Source organism: Spea bombifrons, chromosome 3 (genome assembly GCF_027358695.1).
Source record: "Spea bombifrons isolate aSpeBom1 chromosome 3, aSpeBom1.2.pri, whole genome shotgun sequence".
Classification (NCBI taxonomy): domain Eukaryota; kingdom Metazoa; phylum Chordata; class Amphibia; order Anura; family Pelobatidae; genus Spea; species Spea bombifrons.
In genome coordinates, this window is record NC_071089.1 from 101,834,890 (window position 1) to 101,862,558 (window position 27,669).

Below are 27,669 nucleotides of genomic sequence, written 5' to 3' on the forward strand. Positions count from 1 at the left end.
TGAGCATGAATGTGTATCTGTGAGTGTGAGCATGAATGTGTATGTGTAAGTGCCTGTGAGAGGGAGTATGTGTTAGCATTATGTTGTAAGTGTATGTTTGTGCAAAAGTATGTAAAAAAATGTGTGTAAAAATGTATGCCAGCGCGTTTGTGTTACAGGAGGGGGCAAGGGGCTAATGGGGCCCTGGCTTTACCACATACTAGATACACCCTCTGTAGCTATATATCAAATTAAATAAAATATAATAATGTTTTTATTATGTATGATTATCCTTTACTTATTAAGCACTAACATATTCCACAGCGCTGTACAATTTAAAGTTTAGTGGTTAACAAATACATAACAAACATACATTTACACATATAGAACAAGAGTTGAGGATCCTGTTTGCAAGCTTGCCATATAGCCTTTATGGCACTTTTGTACAACGGTCCAGGAAATAATGGTGGGGTTATGAGGGTCCCCGCTCATAAGCCTACAATCTGAAAAGCTATCACTATGAACGAATGTAAATGTGTATGCAGATCACTCAATAATTAGCATGCTACCTCTTGTGCTTGCCAGAAACTAATTAGCTAGACTTGAACCCGTAATGATACCTGATCAAAAATAAGGCATTAAGACACAAGCAATGTTTACCTCTGGTTTCTTCCTCTCCAGACCCTTGACAGCCATCTTCATCATCACAATCTCCACTAGGACCTGAATCTTCTGGTCTCTCCCCGCCTCCACTGCCCTCTCCAAACCGCCATCTCTTTGGTTTCATCTTCTTATCATTGCCCATCTGCAAAGTTAACAATGCACATTTCAACACTGGCATGTAGCTGAAGTTGTTTTTTAAAAAAACTACAAAGTTTCAGCATTCACACAGATAACTGTATGTGTTTATAAATTGTTCTAATGAATGTAACAGCGCTGGGGAAGCATTACCCAGAGTAAACACTAGTATCCCTGCCCTGCATCCCTCCTTTATGTTTTTGAAAATTTCAATAAAAAAAAGGAAAAAATAAATAAATAAATAAATAAATAAATAATAATATTACTGGTTATAAGTAGAATTCTACTTGTAGGAAAGGGACTAGTGAGGGCGAGCCGGAGGCATTGTTGTGACAATTGTGAGTGAAAATGAGAAGTAAAGGTACAAAAGAGGCATTTAGGGTTGTGAGACAAACAGGAAAAAAACGGAGGTTTCCTTAGCAAGAGTGAGAGCAGAGTAATAGGAACATAGTATGAATTTATAGTGTAGGAAGCCAGAGGCAGAATGAGACATTGGCCAGCTATGCTTATGGGATGAACTTCAAAAATGATGGGTTAGTTTTGTGTGCCAGGGAAAAAAAAACCTCTGCACTTCACCCTAATTAGAGATTGGGCTGGAAGAGGAGCTCTCATTAGGGTAAAGGAGGTCTCAGCCTATCAGGAGAGACTTCTATACTCTCCTGGGTGGTCGAGAGTTCTGAAGCCTCTTCTGATTGGCCGAGTTGCTCCACCCGGAGCTCATTGTAAGCTGCATGTGTATGTGTATGATATGTGTGTGTATGTCACCGTGGTTATCTGTTTTTATATGTGTTACTTTGGGTGTGTAATTTCTGATAATAGAAGGGGTTAATTGTCTGAAACTGCTCATGTTTAAGTAATGGAAGGATTTAATTGAGACTTCTCATGTCTGACAATGGAAAGGGTTAATTGTCTGAGACTGCTCATGTCTGGTAATGACTATATGTATATTATAATATAAATATATGTTATTAAATCTGAAATCTTCGTGGTTCCCAAGGCTTCCTAATAATTGATATAATATAAAATGTATTTGATTGTGCAAATGCATGTGTATGTGAGATATACATATAATATACATCTCAGTGTAATTTAATCCACACCATACTGTGCCCTTGAATGGGAGAAATTAAAAGTGGTCACCCTAGCCCTCACTGGTAGACGGGTCACTAGTCTACAGCAACGCTTCGATGACGTCTTTGTCCTCAAATGGCCATCTTTGTGCCCAAACCGCTTGTCTGCATGACCTTTGTGCCCAAATTGCTTGTCTGCAATGACATATTTGCGGCCAGATGGCTTGTCTGCTCCATCTTTGCACCCAAAGTGTTAGTCAGTGCCCCCAAACAGCCTGTATGCGCCATCTCTGCCACCAAAAAAAAACATGAATAGAAGAGAAAATCTTAGTGGTGTGGAGGGATGATCATCTGGGGAGGGGGATGATGTCTAGTCCACAAAAGCTGTAACGTACAAGGAATAATGTTTGTTTTTGATAACAATGGAGATGTATATGAGAAGATTGTGGCATTACACACATGCTTAGTTACTGTTTTCTGTTAATGTATTCTATAGGTGAACATAGGTAAAACATCAAGTGGTGCTTTTGTACAAAATGTGATTATTGTGCAAAGTTGGAAAAGTAGTCTTTTCACCATAGAAACCAATGCATTGTTCTTGCAACCATTGTTTACTATGGCAGCAAGTCTTCTAAACGCTTCACTGCATATTTTTGGTTCATAATTCCTTGTGAGAGTTAAATTAGATATTTACCAAAAGGCCAAGTGATATCAATTTCAAGCTCCACGGTCACCAGACGTCATACAATTGGTTAGATACACGAGAAAAACAAAACAGCCATGCCATCCCAACTGTTAAAAGTGCAGTCTTTTTCAAGGGTTGGGCTGTTTTTTTTTTAAAAAAACATTTAATTTAATTTTATTACTTCTTATGTTTGAATCAAAGTGAACATCATCACCATCTTTCAAATCTTGTATTCACATCTATTCCTATGTGTTGCGGGAAAACTAATTTCACGTATTTTCGTATTTTTCTACCGCAAGACATGCTAGAAGACATTAATTTGAGTAGTTCTATAAAACAGCCACACACAGCTATAATAGCAGATTATTTGGCAGGTGTCCAACGATCATAAAACCATGCCCTTAAATAGAATAAAATCTCTTCATCCTGAAACATCTGAAAGCTGTTTTATCATTATTTTTTTAAAATAAATATTGGTTTGGTTTAGTTTTTGAAAATGTTTAAGTTAGCCATAATAATTTGACCAAAAAAATAGATCTTTGTGGTGCTGATTTAGACAGATCATGGGAGTATGATGGTTTGTTGCCGATGAATTCTGGGAGAGAGAGAAGGCATTTCCTGAATCATTCTTTTTTATGTGGCTACATGAGCATCATTTGTGTGATGAATGTTTAAGGAAGACCAGATGTCATTAATGTCATTGACCTCAAGCTAGCTACATTGTGTATCATTGAAATCCCTGGAGCTTGTGTCAGATCAGTGAGACCTGATGCTTTTACGTAGCTGCTAAAAAACTCATGTCGCGTCTGGAGATTAAATAAAATCAGTAATCAGTACAGTATTGTCCATTGCTCGTGACATTTGAATTTATGTGGGTATCATTTCGCGATCTCTCTGTGATTAGATGCAACAAAAAGGCTTCCTTTGAAGTTCACCCTAAATTAACAGCATTTTACACAGAATTGAAGGCACATGTACCAGCTTTTCCTCTGTCAGCTTCATGGTAAATGGCATGGGCAGTGATTACTCAGAGGTCAAGTCACGCAACCCAAGGGAAAGAGCTTTTCACTAATTCAACAGAGCATGATTATGCTCCAACAATACACACAGCTTCAGTTCCTTGGTCCCATCTCAGAATGTGTCATGCCAGCAAAAAAATATAATATAAGATGACCACCCAGAATAACAAATACCCCACATGAAAAAAGGAATTAGAACTCTCCAAACTTAAAGTATATGCAATAAAACTGTCAACTGGAAAAAAAGTATTTTTTCATACTAAAAGCAATATTTGAGTATCAGTATCACTGTATTTCATAATGATATACAATGTATTTGCGAACTCAAATGATAACATTCATCAAAAGTTTTGACAATGCCCTAGAGCTGACACCTTTGTAAATATAGCACGGTATACATGGAACTAGAAGTGCACATGGGAAGGTATTATGGAATCCACTGCAACTTATTATGCATTAACTAGTTTTTTTTTTATATAATCACACATTAATTTCATGGGTATGGGCACAAATGCATTTTGAACCTCATAATTTATAGTAAAAAAATATATACTTGGCACCTTTCTGTACAGATGTACAACTGGATGAATACTTGGAAAAACATAATATTCGGGGATATAATCTTTAATTATGGGGAAACAGCTTATTGATCCAAGGAGAAATCTGACTGCCATTTTGGGGTCAAGAAGGAATTTTTTCCTTGGTTAGTGCAATATTGGAAAGAGCGAAACTGGGGGGTTTTGCCTTCTTTTGGATCAACAGCAACAAATTAACAGATATAGGAAAGGCTGAACTTGATGGACGCATGTCTTTTTTCAGCCTATGTAACTATGTAATCACAGCATGAATTACCCAAAATATTATTCCTTACATTTGGATATTTGTTTCCTCAGAGCCATTGTCATATAAAGATATTCAAGTAAAAGGTCACATATGCAGCTTGTGACAGAACCTTGTAGCTAATAACAAATTATTAGCTAAAAGGCTGGTGCTGCCAAAACCTATAATTTTGAAGAACATCTTACAAGGCAATTTCCAGCCGGTTTTAACCCACCATCTCTTAAAGGGTGCCATTCCAACAAGCAGTGTATCTTTTGATATTCTATAACCTGTAACCTCCAATAAATTACTTGCAAACACAAGCCGCCCAGCGCTAGTACAACAATTACCTTTCTCAACTGCAGAAGGAAGCGTGGCTGTCTCGCTCCACTGAATGTTAATTCTCCACCACGCTCCTGGAATAATTATTTGCATCTCAGGACCCTGTTACCAGGGATCATTTCACTTTGGGATTAAATATCTCAAGTTTAACAAACTGACAGCTTTTCAGCAGCAGTGCAAATGTACAATAAAAGATAAGATAATGCGCCCATCAAGAATCTGAATTGTGTCACCAGCTTTTTTTGATAAGTGCATTTACTGGAGAATAAGGCTGTCACATCTTGTTCACCATCTAACTGCTTCTGGCCTCTAAACCTGACGAGTTTGAGCTGAAGGCTCCTCGCATATTGTTGTATAATCCAGTTTCTTAATTTAATTTCTCTGTTGCTGTGTATTTGGCATTTAACCATGTAGTGCAGAAAAGAAGGAATGAACGTATGTTATGATATTATACAGCCTACATAATGTCAGGACTGAATGTGGGTACGCAGATGTGATATTAATTTATGTCACGCTTCGCATACATTAGGTAACGCAATGGTAATAGCGGCTACAATGCATAAATATAGAATCTTTCTGATATTCCATATTACTCATAGATTATTTGAAAAGTGATAATAAAAAAACACAATACTATATTTACTGCAGATTTTTATTTTTATTATGGGCAATATATTTCAGTGTGATCAGAGGGAGGAGAGGGAGCTCAACAAGCAGGGCCCCAAAAGATTATTTTTTTATTTTTTTTTTAAATATGCCCTCGGTTGAGTGAACCATGTCGATAACAGACATTGAAGTGTTCCTACTCCAGTTATTTAAGCAACTCCTTCCGGATTCAACTGGAGGCTGAAAACGGAGAGGGCACTAAGAAAAACCGACTAAAAGGCCTAGGGATGCTATAGTCAAATAGCACGACTATAAAATGAAGGAAAGAATGATGCAAGCTGCAAGACTATCTACTCCAACACTCAACATAAATGTTTTTTGCTGATCTCTCTTTGAGAACGGTCCAGACGTTTAAAAGCATAGTGTATAGCCACGTGTATCCAGCTGGCAGCAGCACAAATCTCACTTATTGGCCTTAAAGTGTCAGGGTCAATTTTAATCCCTAGTCTGGTCCTATATGCAGAAGGTACAACTTTATTATTTGTAGGGCTCATAAATATACAAAAATTAACTTTTTTTTTTTTTTTTAAGGATGACAAGAATAAACAAAACAAACCAATAGCTATATTGGTATATATAATGTCTCAATCATGAATATTAAAAGTAATTTATCATTAATTCTCCATTTTCATAGTAGATCCCGTGGGAAAAATAAAAAGGTGATCTAGGCCTAAGCAAACGTAACTAGCAGTATTACAGCATGGTTGCTGGGTAAAGTGAATGTGTGACCAGAAAGTTCCCAGAAACTCTAATTACACCCAATTTCCACTCCATAAAGATGTAGGTTTTTGTTTATCAAGGCAAATTGCTATTCAAATCACACATGTATTGATATTTGATTTGACTAATTATCCTGCTAATTTGTCTGGTGACCGATTGACATTTAATATCAGTAAATGAGAAACTCTTTGTGCTTCTAATTAGTTTAGTTTACTGATGCATATAATAATACGGGTAACACTACATTCCTTTAACTAACAGTCTGAAGAGATACAATGTTTTTATGCCCTTTTAAAATGTATCTCATGAATTCATTTCAAAGAAATGTTAGTTATGAAATTGTTTTACAAATTATCCAAACAAATTACTTTTTTCTGCTGCTTCACAGATTTTTTTTTTTTAAACATGAAATTTTCAAGTTCTATTTCAGAGCCAGATTATATTGATTACTAAAATATCTTGCAGGTGTTCAAAAAGGCTTTGTGAACTCTCCCAAAAATATTGTGTAATTTCGAGGGACCTGTAGGAAATTTGTACTGCTATTTAAGCCTCATTGTGTACAGAAAAAAAAACTTGATATTCCCTGATGTTTTACCCACACTGTCCGCAAAAAGAGTCATCTACAACAATACATACAGAAGCAGGGCAAGAACAGAATGATGGGCTGCTGAAAAGATGAGAGGACTTTTCTTCACTTTCTTCACTCTGTTTCAGTGCTCCCTTCCAGTGAGCGTGGCTTGAGTGCTGAGCGCTGGACTATAGCATCATATAGTGCTATGGTGCACTGAAGCAGAGGTCCAAATGGACAGACCTCGTGTTCCCTTTATTTTCGGCAGGCTAGAGTAAGATCCGTGATTCCAGCCGGCCCTGCTGATTCCCCGCAATTGCCAATTTATCAAGACATGCTCCTAAATTTCCGGACTATCCTGGGTAGAAAGGACAGTCGGAAACTATGGGTCTGTAGTTATCTAACTATGTGTGTGGGTGGCCTATTAACAGCAGTACAAGCCTTTGATATGTTGCTAAAATTAATTATGGCGCCTTTCTAAGCGTTTTAGGTCCCTAATGAACAATCCAGCTAGTCAGTTGCTAATAATTAACATGCTTCACATTTTTTCAAATTAACGCATAATTAGGTTATGTAAAGCATGGTACATGCGCTTTAAGTACTATTCTGGCATGTGCTAACCTACTGCCAGGCAATACATCTAAATAATTCATAGTAGGATGTACATTGTAGAATTCACGCTATACGCATGCAATAATATGCATTGGTATCCATGTAAATGTACTCCAAGACGTATTTTACATGAAGCTAGAACTGCAGTCTCCCTTTAAGAGTGAAAAGATAAGTGACAGAACTGAAAGATGAAGAAAACTAATAGTCAGGCCTGTTCACTGCAGAATTGCTAAAATTAGGAATTTGTCACGTCTCAGGATTAGGATCTTTATAAATTGTCAGCATGGTGTGATTAAACTATCTTACTTATGGGACTTGAAAAGCTACAAGATAATTTGTGAAAACAAGAGTATGGTCTTTCAGGATGGCTTAAAACTAAAGATGGATAAGGGTCACGACGCCATTGGTGGAGTAATTCCTAGCAGGGCTCTCTTCACCTAATGTATCGGTTTGTCTTAGTCTGTCAATTCTCGTCTTGTCATACCCATTGAATATATGTATTGTACTAAGCGCTGCGTAAACTGTTGGCGCTATATAAATAAAAGATAATAATAATGTAAAAATTTTCTTGTATAGGAAATGTCTTAATATGGTCAAATTCCTCGTGTAGTGCAGATCTGGCGCTGTTTTATCCACGTCATAAAAGCAAACAAGAGAAGGATGGCTAAATTGCCTAACAACAATTAATGCTCTGAACTAGCCCTTTTCAGGTAATGTGACAGAGGAAAGCAGGCTTATGATCAGGGCCGGCCCTACAATGGAGCCGACTGGGGCAATTGCCCCAGGCGGCACTTTAGAAGGGGCGGCACTTTGCCGCCCCAAGCGGTTTTTTTTGTTGCTCGTTTTGAAGCGGAGGAGAGAGAGAGGGGCACTGAGTGGTTTTCGCTTACCCGCTCGGCGCCCCTCTCTCTCTCTCCTCTGCGGCGAGTCTCCCTGTTCGGTCTCGGTGCCGGCTTGTAATGCAGAGCGCTGGAAGTGACGTGAATTTCCGGCGCTCAGCATTACAAGCCGACACCGTGGCAGAGCAGGGAGACTCGCCACAGGACTGTTAAAAGGTAAGTACCGGGGGGGGGGTAGATAATGGCGTCGGCGAAGTTTAAAATGCCGCCGCCCCCCCCCTCGGCGAGGGGGGGGGCGGCATTTTAAACTTCGCCCCAGGCGGCGTTAAGTCTTCGGCCGGCCCTGCTTATGATCTTGCTAGGTTACACTTAAATTAATCAGGTCAGAATCTATTAAATTAATAAAATATCATGAGAGCCATGTTGCCATACTCCAATCAAATGCAAAAGAATGCTGAGGATTAAATCAAACAAGCTACATATATTTTAGTTGGATGTTGAATAGTTGAGGGGGCTGGTTACAGGTTAGCCTCCCCTGAAAATGATTGTTGATATTGGCTATTTTGGAGTAGATCTAAAAACAGTTGATTTAACATGATCTAACAAAGATCTAACAAAGATCTAAGAAACGGAATTATTTTTTTGTTCAAATAATAATATGGGGGGGCAAACTCAGGTGAGGTAAAAATCAGACTGAAGTGCGCCTGATAGGATATGCAATCCTTACATGGAGAGACAGGGGTTACCTATTCTGTCCATGCGTACTCACAGTCATACTGTCTCTTGAAGACTCTTGAATTTTACAATGCTCTCATGATACTAAATGTTATCTTTCTTACTTATAAGTCATAATTGAATAAAGATGGACTCAGTTAAGCATATCACTAATAATAGTTATTGAATGAAGACCAGTTTTAGTACCTGATTTAGAGACAATGTAAAAAAAACAACATTTAAAGACAAAGGGCTTTAACAAAGTACAGGATGGATGTTTATTCCAAAGGAGGAGACATGTTAAAACAAGAGGGTCAGAGGCTTATATGTAATGTAAGGAAGGATCACTTTAATGAGGGTGGTAAGGAAATTTAACCATGCATGGGATAGACATATGGCTATCCTGAATCTAAGACGAAACCAAGGACAGATTAAGCTCTGAGCGATCAGGGAAAAAAGGAAGACTGGATGGGCCGAAAGTTTTTTTATCTGCTGTGAAATTCTGCATTTCCAATGATGGCAGGCTATTAATGGGTTAAAATCTTGAAGAGCCTTCGGAGTCATCTCAGTAGATAACTCCCAGTCATGTGTATATCCGCCCAGCAGTGTAAAGACAAAAATGGGTTGGAATAGAACATTATAAGCAATGAGCCAGCGTGTGGAATCACATCAGTATCCTGCTGTAGACGTGACTTATGAGCTCACACTGTGCACACTGAACTGTTTGCTCCTTCCTATCCCTTCAATCAATGTGCACAGCGGTAACCAAATAACTTATATCTCACGTAAATAAATTGCCTGCTTTTGCTAAATTATTGTGGAGAGCAAATAAATAGACAGTGTGCTACATTATGGGAAATGAGCTTATCTAAATAGTCTGAAACCTGTTGTTTCCACCCACAGAAAAAAAGAAAAATGACAAATGTCACAGTTAATCTGTGTTCACAATATGGAACATAGCTGTGTGCATAAATCTTGTATTAAAACAGTTTGAATAATTATCTGTTTTATATCATTTGCATAAATGCCTGTGTTTATGACTATCTTTTTTGGTATAGATTTGATAGAACTCATTAATCATTGTCTCATCTGTTTTCACTGTTTGTTGTGTTGAGAAAAACATAGGTATAAGTGAACTTTTAAAAATTACTTTTGATCTTTAAATGCATGAATGTCTATGCATAAATGTACGTGAGTATGAATGTCTATGTATAAGTGCTTATTAACATGAATCTGTATGTGAAAGTGTTTGGATGTACTAGCCAGAATGTGCAAGTGTTTGTGTGTGAGCTTACGATTACCAAATACAAAAATAACTTATCGTTTAGTGGCTTCTTTTTTTGAGACATGGATAAGTGATTTAACCTCTTTCAGTAGGGTGAAACAATCCCTTTAAAAGTGACCTAAGGGCTTTCTGAAATACATTTAGGATTAAGTAAATATTAGATGAGCTACTGTAAGCGTTTTTTGATGCAAACTTTAATATCTTTAGATTTTGGCAAGGTAGCAAAATTTGAAAATTTCAGAATGCACTTCTGGTTGTTTGTCCTACCTGGTAGAAAAGTCTGTTTTTTTAAAAAAAAATAAGTTTAGGGGGTGAATTTTGCAGTCTGAGATTTGGGATTTAACTGATTGTGGCGATGAGTGTGACAGGGTACAATGGGGTCAGGAGAGTTATGTATTAATAGTCTTCAAAGAAGTTTGTCTCAACATTGCTGGGCAGATTGCGACCAGAAAGTGGTGTGTGTTGTGAAAATCGTCTAATATGTTAGTAAGTGACTGAGCAGAGGGAGAGCGTATTCAATATAGCTGGTCCGAAAATTTAATCTGTATTGAATGTCTATGTATAGGTACGTGTGAGCATTGCATGTCTATGTATGTGTTTATTAACATGAATCTGTATGTTTGTGTGTTAGCATGGATGTGTACGTGTTGCGTTTTTGTGTGAGCTTGAACATGTACCTGTTGTGTTTTTGCGTGAGCTTGAATGTGTATATATATAGATATATATATATATATATATATATATACACTGATGTAAGAGGGAGTGTGTGTTAGAATGAGTGTGTGCACTCACAAGCTGTTTTGGGGCAATAATGGCACAGACAAGATGCTTGGGGGCAAAGATGGCACCAGCAGAGTGTTTGGGGGTTAGGATGGCACAGATAAGCTGCTTGGGGACATGTTGCACTATGGGACATGTTGCTTGGTGAAACGGTGTTGTCCGGAGGCATTTTTTGCACCAGAGCCCTGTGGTTTCAAGTTACGCCTCTGCTTACAAACTAAGAGTCAGAGCATATCATGAAATAGCCCTTTGTAGATTGCTTAAGTGAGGGTTAGGGCTCAGATCATTTATTACAGACAGAAACAGCCCCTTCATTCAGGTATCACAGACCAAAAAACACTATAAACTAATGTTTGTATTTTGTTTTTGAATTATTTTTTTTCCTAGGTTTTTTTTTAAAGGACCAAAGTACAGGCAGATACTTCTCCATCATGTAATACCATCAAGGAGGCATCTGTTTGGCCCCAAACGTATTCAATGACACAAAACAAACAGCCAAAGTCATAAAGAAGTATCTTCGCAGTAAAGAAGGAATCCTGGAGGTGATGGTATGGCCCTCACAGAGCCTTGATCTCAACATCATCTAGTCTGTCTGGGATTGTATGAAGGGAAATAAACAACTCCACTGCCTAAATTCACAGAAGAACTGTGGTTAGGTCTCCAACCTACTTCCCAAATTACTGTAATCTAGATTTTTGCATCACATCTAAATGTATGATACTGTAACGTGGATTTATGCATAACACCTAAACCCGTGATTCTATAACCTGGGTTCCTGTATCTCGACCACACCTGTCGTAACGTAACATGGATTACCTTTGCCTGGTGCCAGGTAAACCTCTGGAAAACATTTGTGGGATTGTAGCTTGACAATAGCTGGTGAGCTACTGGCTTTATACCCAGAATCTTAATTATTGGGAAACACACAAAGCTCGAGTGCTTATTTTGTAAAGTTAGTTTAGGTATGTGCTAACCTCTTGATCTGTTGACAAAAAAAAGCTCTCTGGCGCTAACATCAGAGTTCAGGCAGCTGCTATGTTCCTGAAACAAACACTGATGCAGCAAGAGATGATTGAAAGTCAGTCATGCAAGACATGAGTCACAAACAACTGAATCTAACAAGTAGGAACAAAGATTTTCTGTCCATTATTTGAATAAAAACATAGAATTCCAAAGACATCCTTCCTCCTGACTGCAACCAGCTGATCAAACAGGGAGAAGAATCTTTAACAAGTTAAAGCAGATCCCACACTACAAAAATGTGGCACACTAACTATAACATAAAAGAGTCACTAAATATAATACAGCTAAAGATCATTTTAGATAAAATGTGGAGCATGTATGAAATCATTCTGCTAAAGACATCTTTTCTGAGCAGTATGTAGAGACAGTAGCTTTAAGGCAGGATCGGTTACAGGGCGGAGACACGATTCCGAATACACACCATTAGGGCGAGGAGAACACTGATTAAATTGAAGAGAAAGTGAGAAAAGGGAGGCAGAATGCAGGCACCTACATTTAAAACTGTTTAATATTTGAGAAGGTAGATGTGAGAGGATGCTTTTTTTTTCTTTTAAAGAAAATATTATGTCATAGGTTTAACAGGAAAATGATTATCAATCAAGTTCAACCTTTACAACGTATTAACATTTGTATTCAGTTAGATCTAATTAGTCTTCCTGTTCATGGAAATTAAAATAAATCACTGAGGGGTATACTCATAAAAAGCTAAATGTGCAAATTAATGGCCTTCTGCTCAAACAAATATTCAATCATAAAGTGTCCAAAATCCAATTGTTTGCCGATAACAATTTTATTTTTTCTGGTATACAGAATGAAAGGATAACTAGTGGAATCGGGTCTATTGAAGTTCAGTTGAAACTTCTTGAAGTTGTTAAACACAGCATGAACAAGATACAACTCACACTTTAGTAAATTGTAGATTTCTGTTGCTATTGATTTGAAGCAGAAATTGCTTATATTACAAATGCAGCTGTGTGCCAAGTATCACACGAATATCTACAATATCATTTTGTATGAAAATAATATAACTTTCAGTATAAAATGACTCCATACTGTGTTAAACCCTAACTGGCCATTATAATATCACACACATATTCTGTAACGTTTGCAGCAATAAAGAGGTATACAGGGATATTCTGAATCAAAAGGTACAAGAATATGGATGGGAAATAAAGATTAAAAAATCATATACATAAATGTATTCACATCCACTTGCTGGAACACATTAGCCATATGAAATCTGAAAAGAAGTCACAATTTTACACTTTGATCTCTGAGAAGAAAGTTATATAAATTATGATCAAAAGATATTTATAGAAACGGAAGAAAACATCAAGGTCTTACTCACTATTCTGTCTAATCCTTTCCCTGGGAGTCGATGTGTTTTCAGCATAGACCCCAGGCAGACTATCACCAGAATCACTACACATGCACAGAACACAGCCTGCTGGGACTACCTGAAATACACAATGTTCTTCCAGCAGAAATCACTTATGTATTTATATAGTTCATCCAATGCCTCATTATAAACCTAGTTATACCACAGGGGGATTATTATACCCTTTGACAATCTCTGGAATTCAATGTATTTTTGCCCTGAAAAACACTGCTCAGGGATGAGGGTGATTTGAAACTGATAAGTTTAAGAATACCAAATACAAAAATAACTTATCGTTTAGTGGCTTCTTTTTTTAAAAACATGGATAAGTGATTTAACCTCTTTCAGTAGGGTGAAATGATCCCTTAAAAAGCGATCTTTTTGAAATAAATATGGGATTAGGGAAATATTAGATGAGCTACTGTGATTTTTTGTTGCAAGCTATTAGATTTTTGCAAGGTAGCAACATTTGAGAATTTCAGAAGTGACTGGCTTTTTGGTTGTTTGTCCTACCTGGTAGAAAAGTCAGTTTTTTATGCTTGGGATTTAACTGATTGTGCCTGTGAGTGTGGGAGGGTACAATGGGGTCAGGAGAGTTATGATTTAATAGACCTGAAAGAAGTTTGTCTTAAGATTGTTGGGTTTGGAGCATACTAAAAGGTTAGTAAGTGACTGAGCAGAGGGAGAGAGTATTCAATATAGCTGGTCCAAAAATTTCATCTGTAATGGATGTCTATGTATAAGTATGTGTGAGCATGCATGTCTATGTATAAGTATATCTGAGCATGCGTGTCTATATATACAGTAAGTGTATGTGACCATAGATGGAACATGGATGTGGATGTATAAGTGTGTTCGAGCATGGAGATCCTCTTGGAAAATTGTTTATTTTTTAATGGACGCCGCCATCTTCAAAATCTCTCGCAGTGGCGCTTGTGACCGGTCTCCTGGGTTTTCGGTGTGTCGCTGAATGCCTTGCTATCGTTGATCGCCTCCTAAGATTTTTTAAATCAGGCGTCCGTGGACACACAATGTACGGTGGATGTTGATGTCTGGGGGAGGGACCACACAGATGCCTCGACATTGAGGCCTTACAGCAACACCATTTGGGGGAAAAAAGCGATCGCGATACAATGTATGGTGGACGTTGATGACTGGGGGAGGGGCTATGCGGGGCCCCTGCTGTCAATCTGGGTGTTGCTGTAATGCCTCGATGATGTGCCAGAGAGGTCAGTTGTTGCCATAGGGGTGTTTTTCCATGACGCGCCTGGCATGTCAATTGTTGTGAAGGGGTTAAACATTAGCATATTCACCATCCCAGGGAGCTGTAAAAATCAATGGACATCTCAGTCCTTCTAAACGGAGAAACTTGCCACATTCATATTGAAGAAGTTAAAACCACAGCTAATTTGCAAACTCTCCTGACGACTCTCATTTTAGTGAATGGAAAAAGATAATATAAAGGGTAAGGCTGTCCATACCTGTATGAAGTGACGTAGTTTGTCAATGACTTGGCTGATGACTGCATTGGGTCCTCTCACCTTAACCTCTGGGTTACTGACTTGCGCTTTAAGTTCATTGGAGACAACAATATTTGTATAGCTAGAATAGAAAAAATAAAAGAGGTTCAAACATGGACAACAGCCAACCAACCAATGAAAAAGTGGCGTGCATAGTTTTCCCAGGGTACACCCCTCTGTTTACTTGGAGGTCAACAGCAGAACCTCTCTGATCAGAGAGGGCCCCTGGGCCTGAGTTTTTATAGACATGGGTCCTTAGCTGAGTTTGATGCAAGTGAGATGGCGCTAAAGAAAATGTTGTTCATCCAAAATATTTCTTTGACACTCTGTATCTTTCTCTCCTATTACTCATTAGGATTTGATGGATCATGACCTGGACATGGCAGGTCTGAGACTAGCATCACAAAACAACGAGGAGTGCTCAGTGAAGCGTAATTTATACATTACAATGAAAACAGATGAGAAGCAAAGCTTTTCGGATTGATCTCTATGTGGAAACTAAATACATCTGCTAACACAGGAGATAGTACGGCTTAACGATTTCAGTGTCGCAAGGGCAAGCAATACACTGCTTTGTGTCTTAGTATAAATAAAACTTCATGGTTTACAGTAACAAAAGGATAATGCCGACACTGATCTGGGTCATTACTAAACCTGTGTGCCAGAGGATTGAGCTGTGCATTGATTCGATCCAGAGAACCCAAAGGATTCATGCATCATGTTCATATATTCTGAATATCATTAAAGAATCTAGAATGTGATGGTACTGTGGCCACCAACAGATCAATGCTGGAAGAGGGCAGGAGAAGGACCAGCTCAGACAAACAGTGTAGTAAATTGGCCTCCTTTCCTAGTGAAGAGCATCCTGTTGTGATCAATTGTATTAATTTAAAATCTATAATTAGTTCAATGTAGAATTGAGACGGTGCGCCCTGACAGCCCTATTATTCATGAGGTCACTTGGAGGTAAAACAGATGCATTCTCACTCTTTCCACATACACACTACACATGCACTAATGTAAATATATTACCGTGGCTGTCTGACCCACACAACCTCCACTGCAGTGATTAAATATATACAGGAGGATTGTTCTGAATAGATACATAGGACATATGCCCAGTAACTGTGTTATATTGTATGCATGGATTCTTTGGCCATAATGAGCGTATGGTAGGTAGGTTGCTGGCTTGTATGCAGGTAGATGAACCAGATCTGTGCATCAGATCCCTCTGTAGTGTTTACTTCCGGACGGCATTTTTCCCCATAGACTGATCATTTTAATTAAAGAGGCTTTACATTTTTAAACCTTGATTTTAAAATACAAGTGAGGGTTGGGTCACTATCCAGCTATGTAACTTATCCCTCTAAATCTTAATATAGTTATACAGACCACACAACCAGACTAACTATCCTGATTCAATCAGGCACAGAGAACTGTAATATATTTCACATATAATTCAACTGAGCCCAGCGACTCCGTACTGTATGTTTTCATCACTGTAATCATATAAGCTACAGAATAATAGCACCATATACTATAGCTTATGCAGTTGCAGAGATGAAGACATACTTATGGAACACATTATTTTCTGGGTTATCAGTAGCTCGTGAGTAAGGTAGCATGAAATGAGAATCTCACAATATGATGACTGCGGGTTAGAGCCGGTAAACGGATTACAGACCTCGAATACATCTAGATATCAGGTCTATAATCACCATTATCTCTAATATACATTACAGACCTCGAATACATCTAGATATCAGGTCTATAATCACCATTATCTCTAATATACATTTTGTTTCTCAAAATGCACAGCCTAAAGCTATAACTGCAGTAAACCACTTAGCTCTCCCTCTCTTTATTTTTATTTTTTTAGAGGGGATATCACATGATCTATTTTAACAGTGATCTGTGATCTGTTAATCCATATCTCCCCACTTTGTATTATGCCAAAACCTTCAAAACAGAGGAGGGGAGCTAATCTCTTTAGCACCCTGGCAGATGATGTTTTAAAAGACTAATAGTTGGGAGCAGGTTATTCCCTCATTAAGAGCAAGTTGCCACTACAGAACCAGCAACCTTTACTCACTCCCAAGGTTCCCAGACATAGCTAATGTTGCAATAGAAAATATTTATCGATTGAAGAAGAGCGGACTCTTAATGTGCAGTAATTTACTGCCTGCCTGATTCTGCTGAGCACAGCATTCCCCCGAAATAGCAGCACATTAGAAACCCAGCATCGTCATTGGCATCTGCTGAAAATTGTCCCTTAATGCCTGGTGCAAGGACTTTTCTGTAGGAAAAACGCAAAATTATAGGCACAATGTATTACTGGAGGATGGTGACGCTAGCTGTTTAACCTTTTGCCTGCCAGAATGGCAACACTTGACTATTGTGCTTCAACATTGTCTTTTATGATCTCTCTATTGATCTGCCTGTCTTCCTGACTACATTTTGCAATCCATATCAAGTAGTAACCTTTCTTCTACACGTACATATTGCGTGGGGGTCATGTGTGTTGCACAGTAATTGTCTATTTTTTGTTTATAACCACATCAATAAATATACCAGTAGGTGTATAACCATATCCATAACACCACTGAAACAGGCCCAATTCACTAAAACGTGAGCAGATTTCACATGAGCTCATTAAGTGAAGGGGTTGCTTCCTGGTGTAGGAATTCAATAGCATACATGCTATTTTCGCTAGTGTCCATCAGAGCATTTTAAAGACAATAGTTTGAAACCTATCATCATTACAGCTACCTTATACACAACATATTTTCCAGAATACTTTTAAAGTTTTTGACGATACCCGGATTTATCCATAAGAAAGAAGGACTTTAGGTGGCAGAAATTGTTTAAGCATAAAAGTGCATAGCCCCACGCTGTAGATCTTTATACAAGGTCGGTCACAATTGAATTGAGTTGCCCTTTCATTTCAAATTTCGGGTAAACGTTGAAACCAGCATTCCCCAGCTGAAAATAAAATGTTCTAATCATTTGAGATCGCCCTATTAAGATCTTAGATACAAACCCAGTAGCTGTGAAATCCAAGCATTCTCAAAAGAATAATTCTATTTCTTACATGAATGGGATTTAAAAAGCTGAACCCATAAAAAAGGTCACGCACTCAAGATTTACCTACGTTGCATTAGATGCATACCAACGACCTTCAGCCATTACAAGAACAGTAGAAAACCAGCTATACAGATTCTGAATAACAAAGGTATTATAGTAAAATGTAGGATGTGCATGGAGAATCACGTTACCTGCCGGCTATTTTAGGTCTCAGTGACCTTCAGCTTGTGTATTTTCTATGACATGTATTTTGTAATATGTTCATATGCAATTTAATTTGAATATGTATCACTTTAAAATTGAAAGTTTTTATTTATAAAAATATGTTATATATATATAAAAGTATTATAAAATTATGTATAATTGTCAGTTATAACAAATCAGCCTACACAACAGAGAGAGGAGGACCAAAGCATATTTCATGACAGGTGCTGTTGGCATCCTGTATACCATGCTACATTCAAGGTTCCGATGCTTAATCTCTCCAAAGTTACATGAAAAAGAAAAAAAAAATGTCATTGCGTATTCTATGCCAAGCAGTGAAATGAAAAATCTGGTCAGTAATTTCTCTGTAACAAGCACACTCAATGTCACTGTTGTATGGATGTATTCTATAAATTAAATGACATTACATGAATGTGAATGCGGATTGCAGCAGTATGGCTTGCCCTGTCTACCCATTATCCTGTTTGCATTAAAAATTTACACTAGGTTCCAGTACATTCCAGCTGGGCATTGCAAATTAGTAAGGCTTATTACTATAAAAAGCATTTTGAATTTCCACACTGCTTTAACATCAGTGTTTGTTGCTAGCTTTTAAATAGCCTCTGAGGAGAATGATATATAACTAGGCATTTTATATATTACCCGAGTCTCACATTCTGCATGTATATATATAAATATATATATATATACCAGTGTGCATATATGAGGACTGCGTATACTATACGGCTAAAATAAGTAAGAGCATGGAAGAAACATGTTATAGGCTAATAATGTTTATCAAACACTAAAAAATGAAATAAAACATACATTGTTGTTGTTCAGGTAAACAAAAGTAGAATTTTTGTAAAAATTTAGATTTCCGTTTTATTAGTTTTTTTCCCCATATATCATTTTGTAATACTTTTCTAATAAAAAGGAAAATTTGTGTGTTAACCAAACACTATTCATATGCTTCCAGAACAGCACAGTTGCCGGTAGCAATCGTTAACATTATTACAGATATCTCATTTAAGTTCTTTGCAATTTCAGTGTAATGTATTAGGGCCTGTGAGTGCATAATAACAATTGTTATAAAGTACTTTGCTCTAAATTGTGAGGTGTAACGGTATAGGGAAAAGTGCAGTGACAGAAAAATCAACTATTTCAATCACATTCACAGTCCAAGAGTTAACCGACACAGCTATGGTTTTTTTTAATGTTTGCACTGTGTATTTTTGAAATAGAAGAGCCGTACGACAAAATATTGAGGAGACAATGGATTTTGTGGTTTAATTACCTCCGCTGTATTTTTAATGGAATTGCGGCTCTTCATAGAGCACCTCAGTGTGTATTCAAATAAAACATGCAGCGATGCAATCACTGACTGATAAATAAATAATGATACTAATCACAGATTAAAGTCTCACAACAAAATTGGAGGTCATAAGATGAAGCGTGCAGGGCTTTCTGTATGACTGTACTGTTGCAACGCAAATCTCCATGACCTCTTTGTAATGCCTCTTTGGGTAATGAAGTTGAGAAATCCTGGTCTGGCCCTGTCACCTGAATGCAAGTAATGGTATGTGTGTGTGTGTGTGTGTGTATGTTACTTTGTGTGAGTATGTTACTGTGTGTGTAGGTATGTTTAGCGTGTGAGTATGTGTGTGTACGTTTGTTACTTTGAATATAAGTATGCTTCTGAACTCTTCAGAGAAAAAGGGTAGAGGTGTGTATGTGTGTAAGAATGTCATTATGTGTGGTATTGTGTAAGTGTGAGTGTGTATGTATGTTACAGTTTGTATGTGTGTGCATTAGTGTGTATTATAAAATGTTTAGACACAGACACCATGTAGAAATGGCTGCTTCTATTTGCTAATATTTTTTTTCATTTGCCTCTCAGACCAAGTGTCAGGACCTGGGCCAGCAGGTTGGGTAGGAGCCCCGTTGCAGGGGATACCAGGGGCTCTGTCTGTACCCCTTGATGCATCATGACTGGTAAGTAGGTACAGACAGGCACACAACAGACAGAAAGCAGGACTGAAATCAAAGAATAAAGGGGAACCAGAGTGGCAGGGCACGTGGCTTGGAACCCCTCAGCAGTGGCGGAACTACCCTTAACAGATTCTCGCACCGGGGCCCTGAGGTTTCTAGTTACGCCCCTGGCCCTCAGGCAGGCCACACGGCTTGGAAACAGCTGGACAGGTAGGTCTAGGACACGCCAGGGTCTGGTACACAAAGCTGGATCGTGAATGTAGCCGAGGTCATACACAGGGGAACATAACGAAGTACACAGAGCTTTAGCTGCAAGCGGACTAACAGGAACCAAAGCCAAACAATGCAAAGTCTCAGACTGAAGGGCAGAACAGGTATAAAAGGGCAGGGCTAAACTCAGGTAACGTGGCTCAGCCGTCCCAAGTAATTAGAAAGGGGTGCTCCCGAGAGGGAAGGGAGGCCACTAGTGGTTGCAGGTAGACATGACAATGAATAATTATGGCATTGTCCAGGCTGGCAGGGTGGAACCCTGACAACAAGTAGCATGAGAAATATGGTTGGCTTTGTCAAGAACAATTTCAGTGCAAAGGTATAAAAATGGAGAAATAATTATAAGAATTGTTTTTCTGTTTTTCTATGTAATTTCCCAAAGAATTGGTTCTTAAATTTAAAACATTTATTACCTGCTGAAGGCCCTTCAGCGCATAGCCAAATTGCGTTAGGTAATAGAAATAGGTACAAATTGTATATATGCATGGATATAATTAAACTGTTAAGTTGAAATCCAGACAGGAGTAATTTCCTCTCCTGACCTTCCTCGCTTCTAACTCTCCTTAACGACTGCCTTTCAGGAATTGCATCATGGATGGCGTCCCATTACCTAAAGCTCAACATCTGCAAGACTGAGCTCATGGTAATCCTGCCATCCCTTCTGTCCACAATTCCTGACATATCTCTGTTGACAACTCCACTATACAACTGACAGACCAGGTTTGATGCCTTGGTTTCACCTTTGACTCTGCTACGTTCTTCATCCCTCACATCCAGTCACTCACCAAATTCTGCTGCCTTCACCTGAAAATCATCTCCCCAATCCGCCCATATGTCACATAAGAAACAAGAAAAATATTAATCCACTCCCTCGTGATATCCCATCTGGACTACTGCAGCTCCCTACTAGCTGGTCTCCCCCCTCTCCTGCCTTTCACCACTCCAAACCATCCTTAACAACGTCATCGTTCTTCATCTGCCACTCCACATTTAAATAAATGTAATGTACCCAATTTCCACAAATATCATCATGTGTGTGAGTGTGCAATGAGTTAAATGAAGCCCCTTTCTCAGCTTTTACATGTGCTAAATTCATCGGATAACAGTTCATTTAAAGCTAACATTTTAGGCATGGATTACTGGATGTTAAGGATGTTTGCACTTTAATTGCCCTACTGTTCACATACATACAGGTGAATGATAATAGCATTTACTTACATACAGTACTTACATACTTAGATGTGCTGATTATGTCTCTGATGATCATAATACAGGAGCACCCTCTTCTGGTCATACAAAAACATGCAGGAGTAAAAATCCTGACAGAGGGTGTGTTACTGTGTTACATGGAGCTGTAGGTAGTCGCAAAAGCACTACTATTTAAAATTAAACAGAAAGGATGGCAATATTTTAGTAAGATGTTTTTGCAAAAACAAAAAACCCAGCAACTATTCATGTGCAGACTTAATTTATGTGCAGAATTAAAAAACAAAACAAAAAACCCACAGTGCACTGATGCTATACAAGATCATGTCACCCCCAACGGCAGTAACTTAAACAAGATCTGAAGCATTGTAGGGCAGTAGGGCACACTGGGCTAATGCCTGCAGTACTTTTTAGTCTGGGGGTCTATTTTAAATTGAACCGATGTTGTGGTCACCTGATCTGCTTTAAATTACTGGATGTTTTTAGTTGTTTATCTCACTTCAGCTGTATAGGAATGTAATGGTATGTACGTAAGAGAGATACAACACTATTTAGGGCTAACGATTTGTTAAGATCATGACCATACAATTTTTTAATTATAAAAGGCACATGACATATGGCATACAGTCATGCTTACATTCCCTATTGTCATCCCTAGTAACTGATAGATATGTGGAGGTCAGGTATATAATATATTACATGCAATAAACGGCACTACTGTTGTTATATAAAAACACAACATATTCTTGCAAGATGTGTACATGTGCGAGCACATTCCTTTATTAGTGCAACTTATGGTGCGTTGATCGAAAACCGCTCTATTACCCTGGTTGCACATCCGTTTATCACAAAAATGATATAATTCACATTATCGAGCATTGTCCAGAGTAACACAGAATTTGATGGCAGATAAGAACAATTAGTCTCATCTAGACTGCCCATTTTTCATGATGTCAAGACTCAGTCCTTGATCCTATCTTAGATTTAGGGTAGAGTTATGCCTATCCTGCGCATGCTCAAAATTCCCTCACTGTATTAGCCTTTACAACGTGATGGGAGGCTGTTTCATTTATCAACAACCACCTTCTTGGTAAAGGAAAACAAATTTACATTACATCTAAAGCTTCACCAGTATTTCTCCAGGAACAAATGATCTACTACTGATGGGGTACTAGCACTAGTGTACTCACGCTATGCTTGCATTTGTTTACAGCATCTACATTCAAAAGGCTGTTGCCTCAATTTACACAACAATACGGCAGAGATGGGAAAAAACTTCCTAGTCGAGCAGTTAGTAGGCCAAGAATTTCGGTCCCATGGTAACCACAGGAACTCATCGTTGTGCTGTGAAGGACATTAATGTGGTTCATGAGAAAGTGAATGGATTGTCATGCAGAAAGAAAATATAAGACAATGCACCACTATATCGAACAACTTGTTTCCCATCCGCATTCAACACTTTTACTACATAAGCCAGGCATGGGGTGAAATGTACAAACAGTGCCCCTTAAGGCTTTTAGTATACTGATACAAAGAATCACTTTAATCCTGTGGGAGATATATGACAGCAAGGCAGTTTAGATCTTGAGGTATCTGACACAGTGTACCAGCTTAGACCTGGGGTATCTGATACAATAAGGGCTATGTACTGTTACGTACAAACAATTACAGAGGCACAAAGTTTGAAAGGTTTTCTCTTAAAAATATCAACAAATATATTACTCCAAACAGTAGAACAATATAATCAGTTGCTGTGGTGATAAGACCACTTTTCATTCGCACCAAATCCATAGTATATATTAGACTTGAGCACCAGCAAAGTCTCTGTGTTTGTCTTCGTGTTCGGGAAAAAATCCTGTGTTCATTTCGGGCAAATATTTGCATACGTTCTTGGTATTTGTTTTCCTCTTCCTTTTTCAACTTTTTGTAGCCTAGTGTAGCAGGGGTTAATACGGGCATCCACAAGGGAGAAAAACCTAATAGTGTGAGAAAAATTAGATCCCCACAGTGTTATACATTTGATTCATAGGTGTGCTTCTGGCACCTTTATGAATATTTGAATATGAATGATGAAGTGATGTCCCTCATTCATAAAAAAACCTATGAATGAAAAAATGTATAATACTGTAACAGTTAGCAGTAAAGAATTAATAGGAAAGGGCAACTGTTTTTCATTGGTTGATGCCAGATGAGCCCCCTGCCGGCGACCAATAGAGTCGCCTGCCAACACTAGCAGGTTTCTCAAAGTAATGTACAGTGAAGCCATGGGAAGCCACAACTCTCCTCTCAACTATCCCTTTAGTGGGCAGACACTGAGGAAAAAAAAAAAAAAATCACACTGACTACTCCCAGCCACACCAACGCAAATGCCACATACACATACTACATTTTTATGTCGACAGCATTACCACATCTCACCTTCATTCTGTGAAAATCACTTTACCCAAATCTATAATATAACTGAATACATACATATTCCTCAGAACCACATTTCATAAAACTAGTATGTATTTATGTGAATAAGCTGAGCACTGCATTGAAATCATTGTTCTTTCATAGCAGAAGAAAAGATTTAAAGGGATATTATCCTTCCCTGGCTAGATACATGCCAAATGTAAATCCAGTTCATGGGATCTTGAAAATCTTATGTTTATCAACTAGTTTATACTCTCTAACTTTATTAGGTACACCTGTTCAATTGCTTGTTAACACAAATAACTAATCAGCCAATCATATGGCAGCAACTCAATGCATTTAGGCACGTAGATGTGGTCAAGACAACTTGCTGAAGTTCAAACCGAGCATCACAATGGGGAAGAAAAGGGATTTAAGTGAAGTGACTTTGTTGCTGGTTGTGGGTGCCAGACGGGCTGGTCTGAGTATTTCAGAAACTGTGGATCTACAAGGATTTTTACGCACAACCATCTCTAGGATTTACAGAGAATAGTCAGAAAAACAGAAAATATCCAGTGAGTAGCAGTTGTGTGGACGAAAATGCCTTGTTGATGTCAGAGGTCAGAGGAGAATGGGCAGACTGGTTCGAGATGACACAAAGGCAACAGTAACTCAAATAATCACTCCTTACAAGGAAGGTCAGCAGAATACCATCTCTGAACGCACAACACGTTGAGCCTTGAGGCAGATGGGCTACAGCAGGAGAAGATCACATCGGGTGCCACTTCTCTCAGCTAAGAACAGGAAACTGAGGCTACAATTTGCACAGGCTCACCAAAATTGGACAATGGAAGACAACTACCTTCAATTGAGTACAGCAAGAATGAACATTTTATTGTTGGAAAACATAGCCTCATATATCCACAGAATTGCATTAACATAGATAAACAGATACATGTATGCAACTCAACCTTTAATCCCCCTGGCAGCAATCCTATTGATGTGATTAGTTAAACAATAGATTCCTACCTGTGCTATCCTTGCTTGGCAGCCAGGCTTGGCTGGCCCTGTATGACAGGTCATTCTGTCACATATCTCCCCTGAACTGGGGCCAGACCCCAACCGAACCTGCAACATTTAGTCAGGGAGCACAGCCCTGTCACTCCTAGAGTTGTGGATGCAGGGGAGCTGGCAAGAGCCACCTATGCCACTAACCAGTATTGAGGTGCACTTGAAGACTGGGGAGTTCGGGTCCCAGGCGAGGACAACAGTCCTACTCACCAGGGCAAGGAGACAGGGTCCCATAATCTGTGGGTAGCAGGCTTGCTTTCAGTCCTCTCCAGGGGCCCCAGTGATGGACAGTTCTGTCACACAGTCCGTCACAGCAATCAACCAAGATTTTTGCTATCCTGGGTGGCCAGCTTTCACTGAACAGGCATGTGCTATAATAAACAGCGGATCACTGATGCGGCATATGAGATTGCTGGTCATGGCACCACATCTGATGTAGGCAAAATCAAATAATCTGTCAGCCAAGCACACCGAAGTGTATGTGAAATGTGGTCAATAATGCAATATTAACTGAAAGCGTATTAATTATTACGGATATTCTGCCCTAGATGGCAGTGTTTGATGCTTATGAACAATGGTTCAGAAACAATATTTTTTTTTTATAGCATACTTCGCTTTTAAAAAAAATAAAATCGTAGATCCCTAACAATTAATAAATTTATGTACGCATAAATCAACACTGATTCCTATATTTCTACAATTCTATTGTTTTTCTAATAATACACGGATAGAACAATGTAATTAAAAGCTAAAAAAAGACAAACCAACTTCCACCATCTTTAAGTGTCACACAATGAGCATCTATAATTCTAATAATAGGTTGCTGCTTATTTTATTGCATTATCTCGACAGGGCAGAGAGACATTTGTCATCCGTCCAACCACCAGCTGGAACCTTGGTGTGACCTCTGGACATTCTGGGTGGCTGGTATTCCCTCTGACCTTGTTTGTTTTACTAGTTATATATATTGGTGTTGTGCTTTCTCTGTTACAATCTAAACTATTGGAAAAGCATTTGCATCACACATAAGTGTGTTCCTTAATATGGTTCGCTGAAATTTTTTCCAAAACAGAGGTTAAAACAAACGGATTGTACATAGAGCTGCATTGACCATTTCATATAAATATAATTGCTCATACTATAGATTAATACATACATTATTAGGAAACCAAGTAATTCTCTAGTACAGGGAGGTCTATGAATATAACTCTCAGTATACACATTGATAAGGAAATAAATGACCTGTTTTACCCATGAAGTGTTTCTATTTGAAATAGATAGTATTGAAAGAGCTGTACTTTGTTGATCTGATTAGTCCAGTAAAATTATCCATGGGTGGTTAATGGTAAATGTAGGCTATGAGCACAGAGCATGTAATGGTGTAAGCAGGTGGAATTTCCCAATAAAAAGCACTTGATCTGCCATAAGGAATTGATGTGAAATTACATACGTTGTATATGGGGGCCCGTTAGTCAAACATTTGAAGAATAACGTGGGCTACAGTTTCACTCTACAGTTTCCAAGTGGTTTGCTATAGCAGGTGAGCATTCAAGTCCTAGAGTTCCCACAGTCAAATACTCAGTTGCACTGAAGCTGTTCCCTGATGAGTCGACTTCCCAAACCGTTGATGGCCTGAACAATGAATAGTTGGTGCTGAGTAAAGCAAGGATTTTCAAAAAAACTAAACAAACTTTCTTCTGAGATGATTCTGCTGCGTACTAAAAATGGCAAAGGAGTATCTTTATCCTAACATACTTATACTTTGAGGAAATCAAACTCTGCAAACTTCCCATAGGTTAGTTGTGAAATTAGGTTAGTATGAAATACAAAAACAATCCAGTAATTACCTTTCCACTACATCTTCTCCATTCCAGCAGGTGGACCCATCTCTGACTGCCAAATCCCCATCACACAAACGCTCTGCCAGGGATGCATAAAACGTCCTTGACAATTTCATATACTTGATAAATTCCCTGAAACCAAAATAGGATTAGAAAAAAAAGTAATCTTAATCAGAGCGTGACCTAGAGTAGACCATGAAACAGCTTCAACTGTATCTCCCTGCTTCTAACTTTTATAAGTTTTCTGGAACTACATGATTAAATTAAATCTCAATGAAGAAACTGAGATGATTTTTCACAAAACATCTTTTTAGCTAAGCATTTGTTTTGAAGAAGGCAGAAATCATTCAACAAGCAACACAGGTGCTAGCTCAGTAGCTTTAAACTAGTGGGCAGGTAGTAATGTCCAACGAACGTCCAGCTGTAATGTAATTTCTACGTTTATTTTGCAACTGGCCATGTTAGCTTTAAGGTTCTTCTAAAATTCCAGTTGTACTGTGATGCATACTTGGGGCTGAAATGTTCAAGTAATGTAGCGGACCTCTCTAAGACCTGAACGTAGGCCAGAATTGAGCTTAACAAAGAAGCCTGTGGTGGTCAGAAAATCACCCAATCTCATTGGGTGATTATTGTTGTGGGGGATCATTGCAATTCCAATGTAGTTTTAATATTATTGTTACAAGGCATTAAATGATTATGCCTTTGAACATGCAACAGATTGGTGTGATGTAGTACAAGCTTTGTAAAAGTTAAAAGTGCTCCTAAATGTGTTGTAAAGTATAACTTATTG

The 27,669-nt window shown here is 38.3% G+C and overlaps 1 protein-coding gene across 2 annotated transcripts in view; it reads right to left on the bottom strand.

Annotated features, from left to right (window-relative positions):
* Window positions 1-27,669, bottom strand: part of LOC128483369 (glypican-5-like) — a 72,164-nt gene that overhangs the window by 16,745 nt on the left and 27,750 nt on the right. For both annotated transcript variants that reach the window (XM_053459538.1, XM_053459537.1), the window contains 3 exons: window positions 26,886-27,011; window positions 14,779-14,899; window positions 640-784 (listed from right to left, as the gene is read on the bottom strand). In XM_053459538.1, the coding sequence (XP_053315513.1) occupies window positions 640-784; window positions 14,779-14,899; window positions 26,886-27,011 (392 nt within the window). The remainder of the gene's footprint in view (window positions 1-639; window positions 785-14,778; window positions 14,900-26,885; window positions 27,012-27,669) is intronic.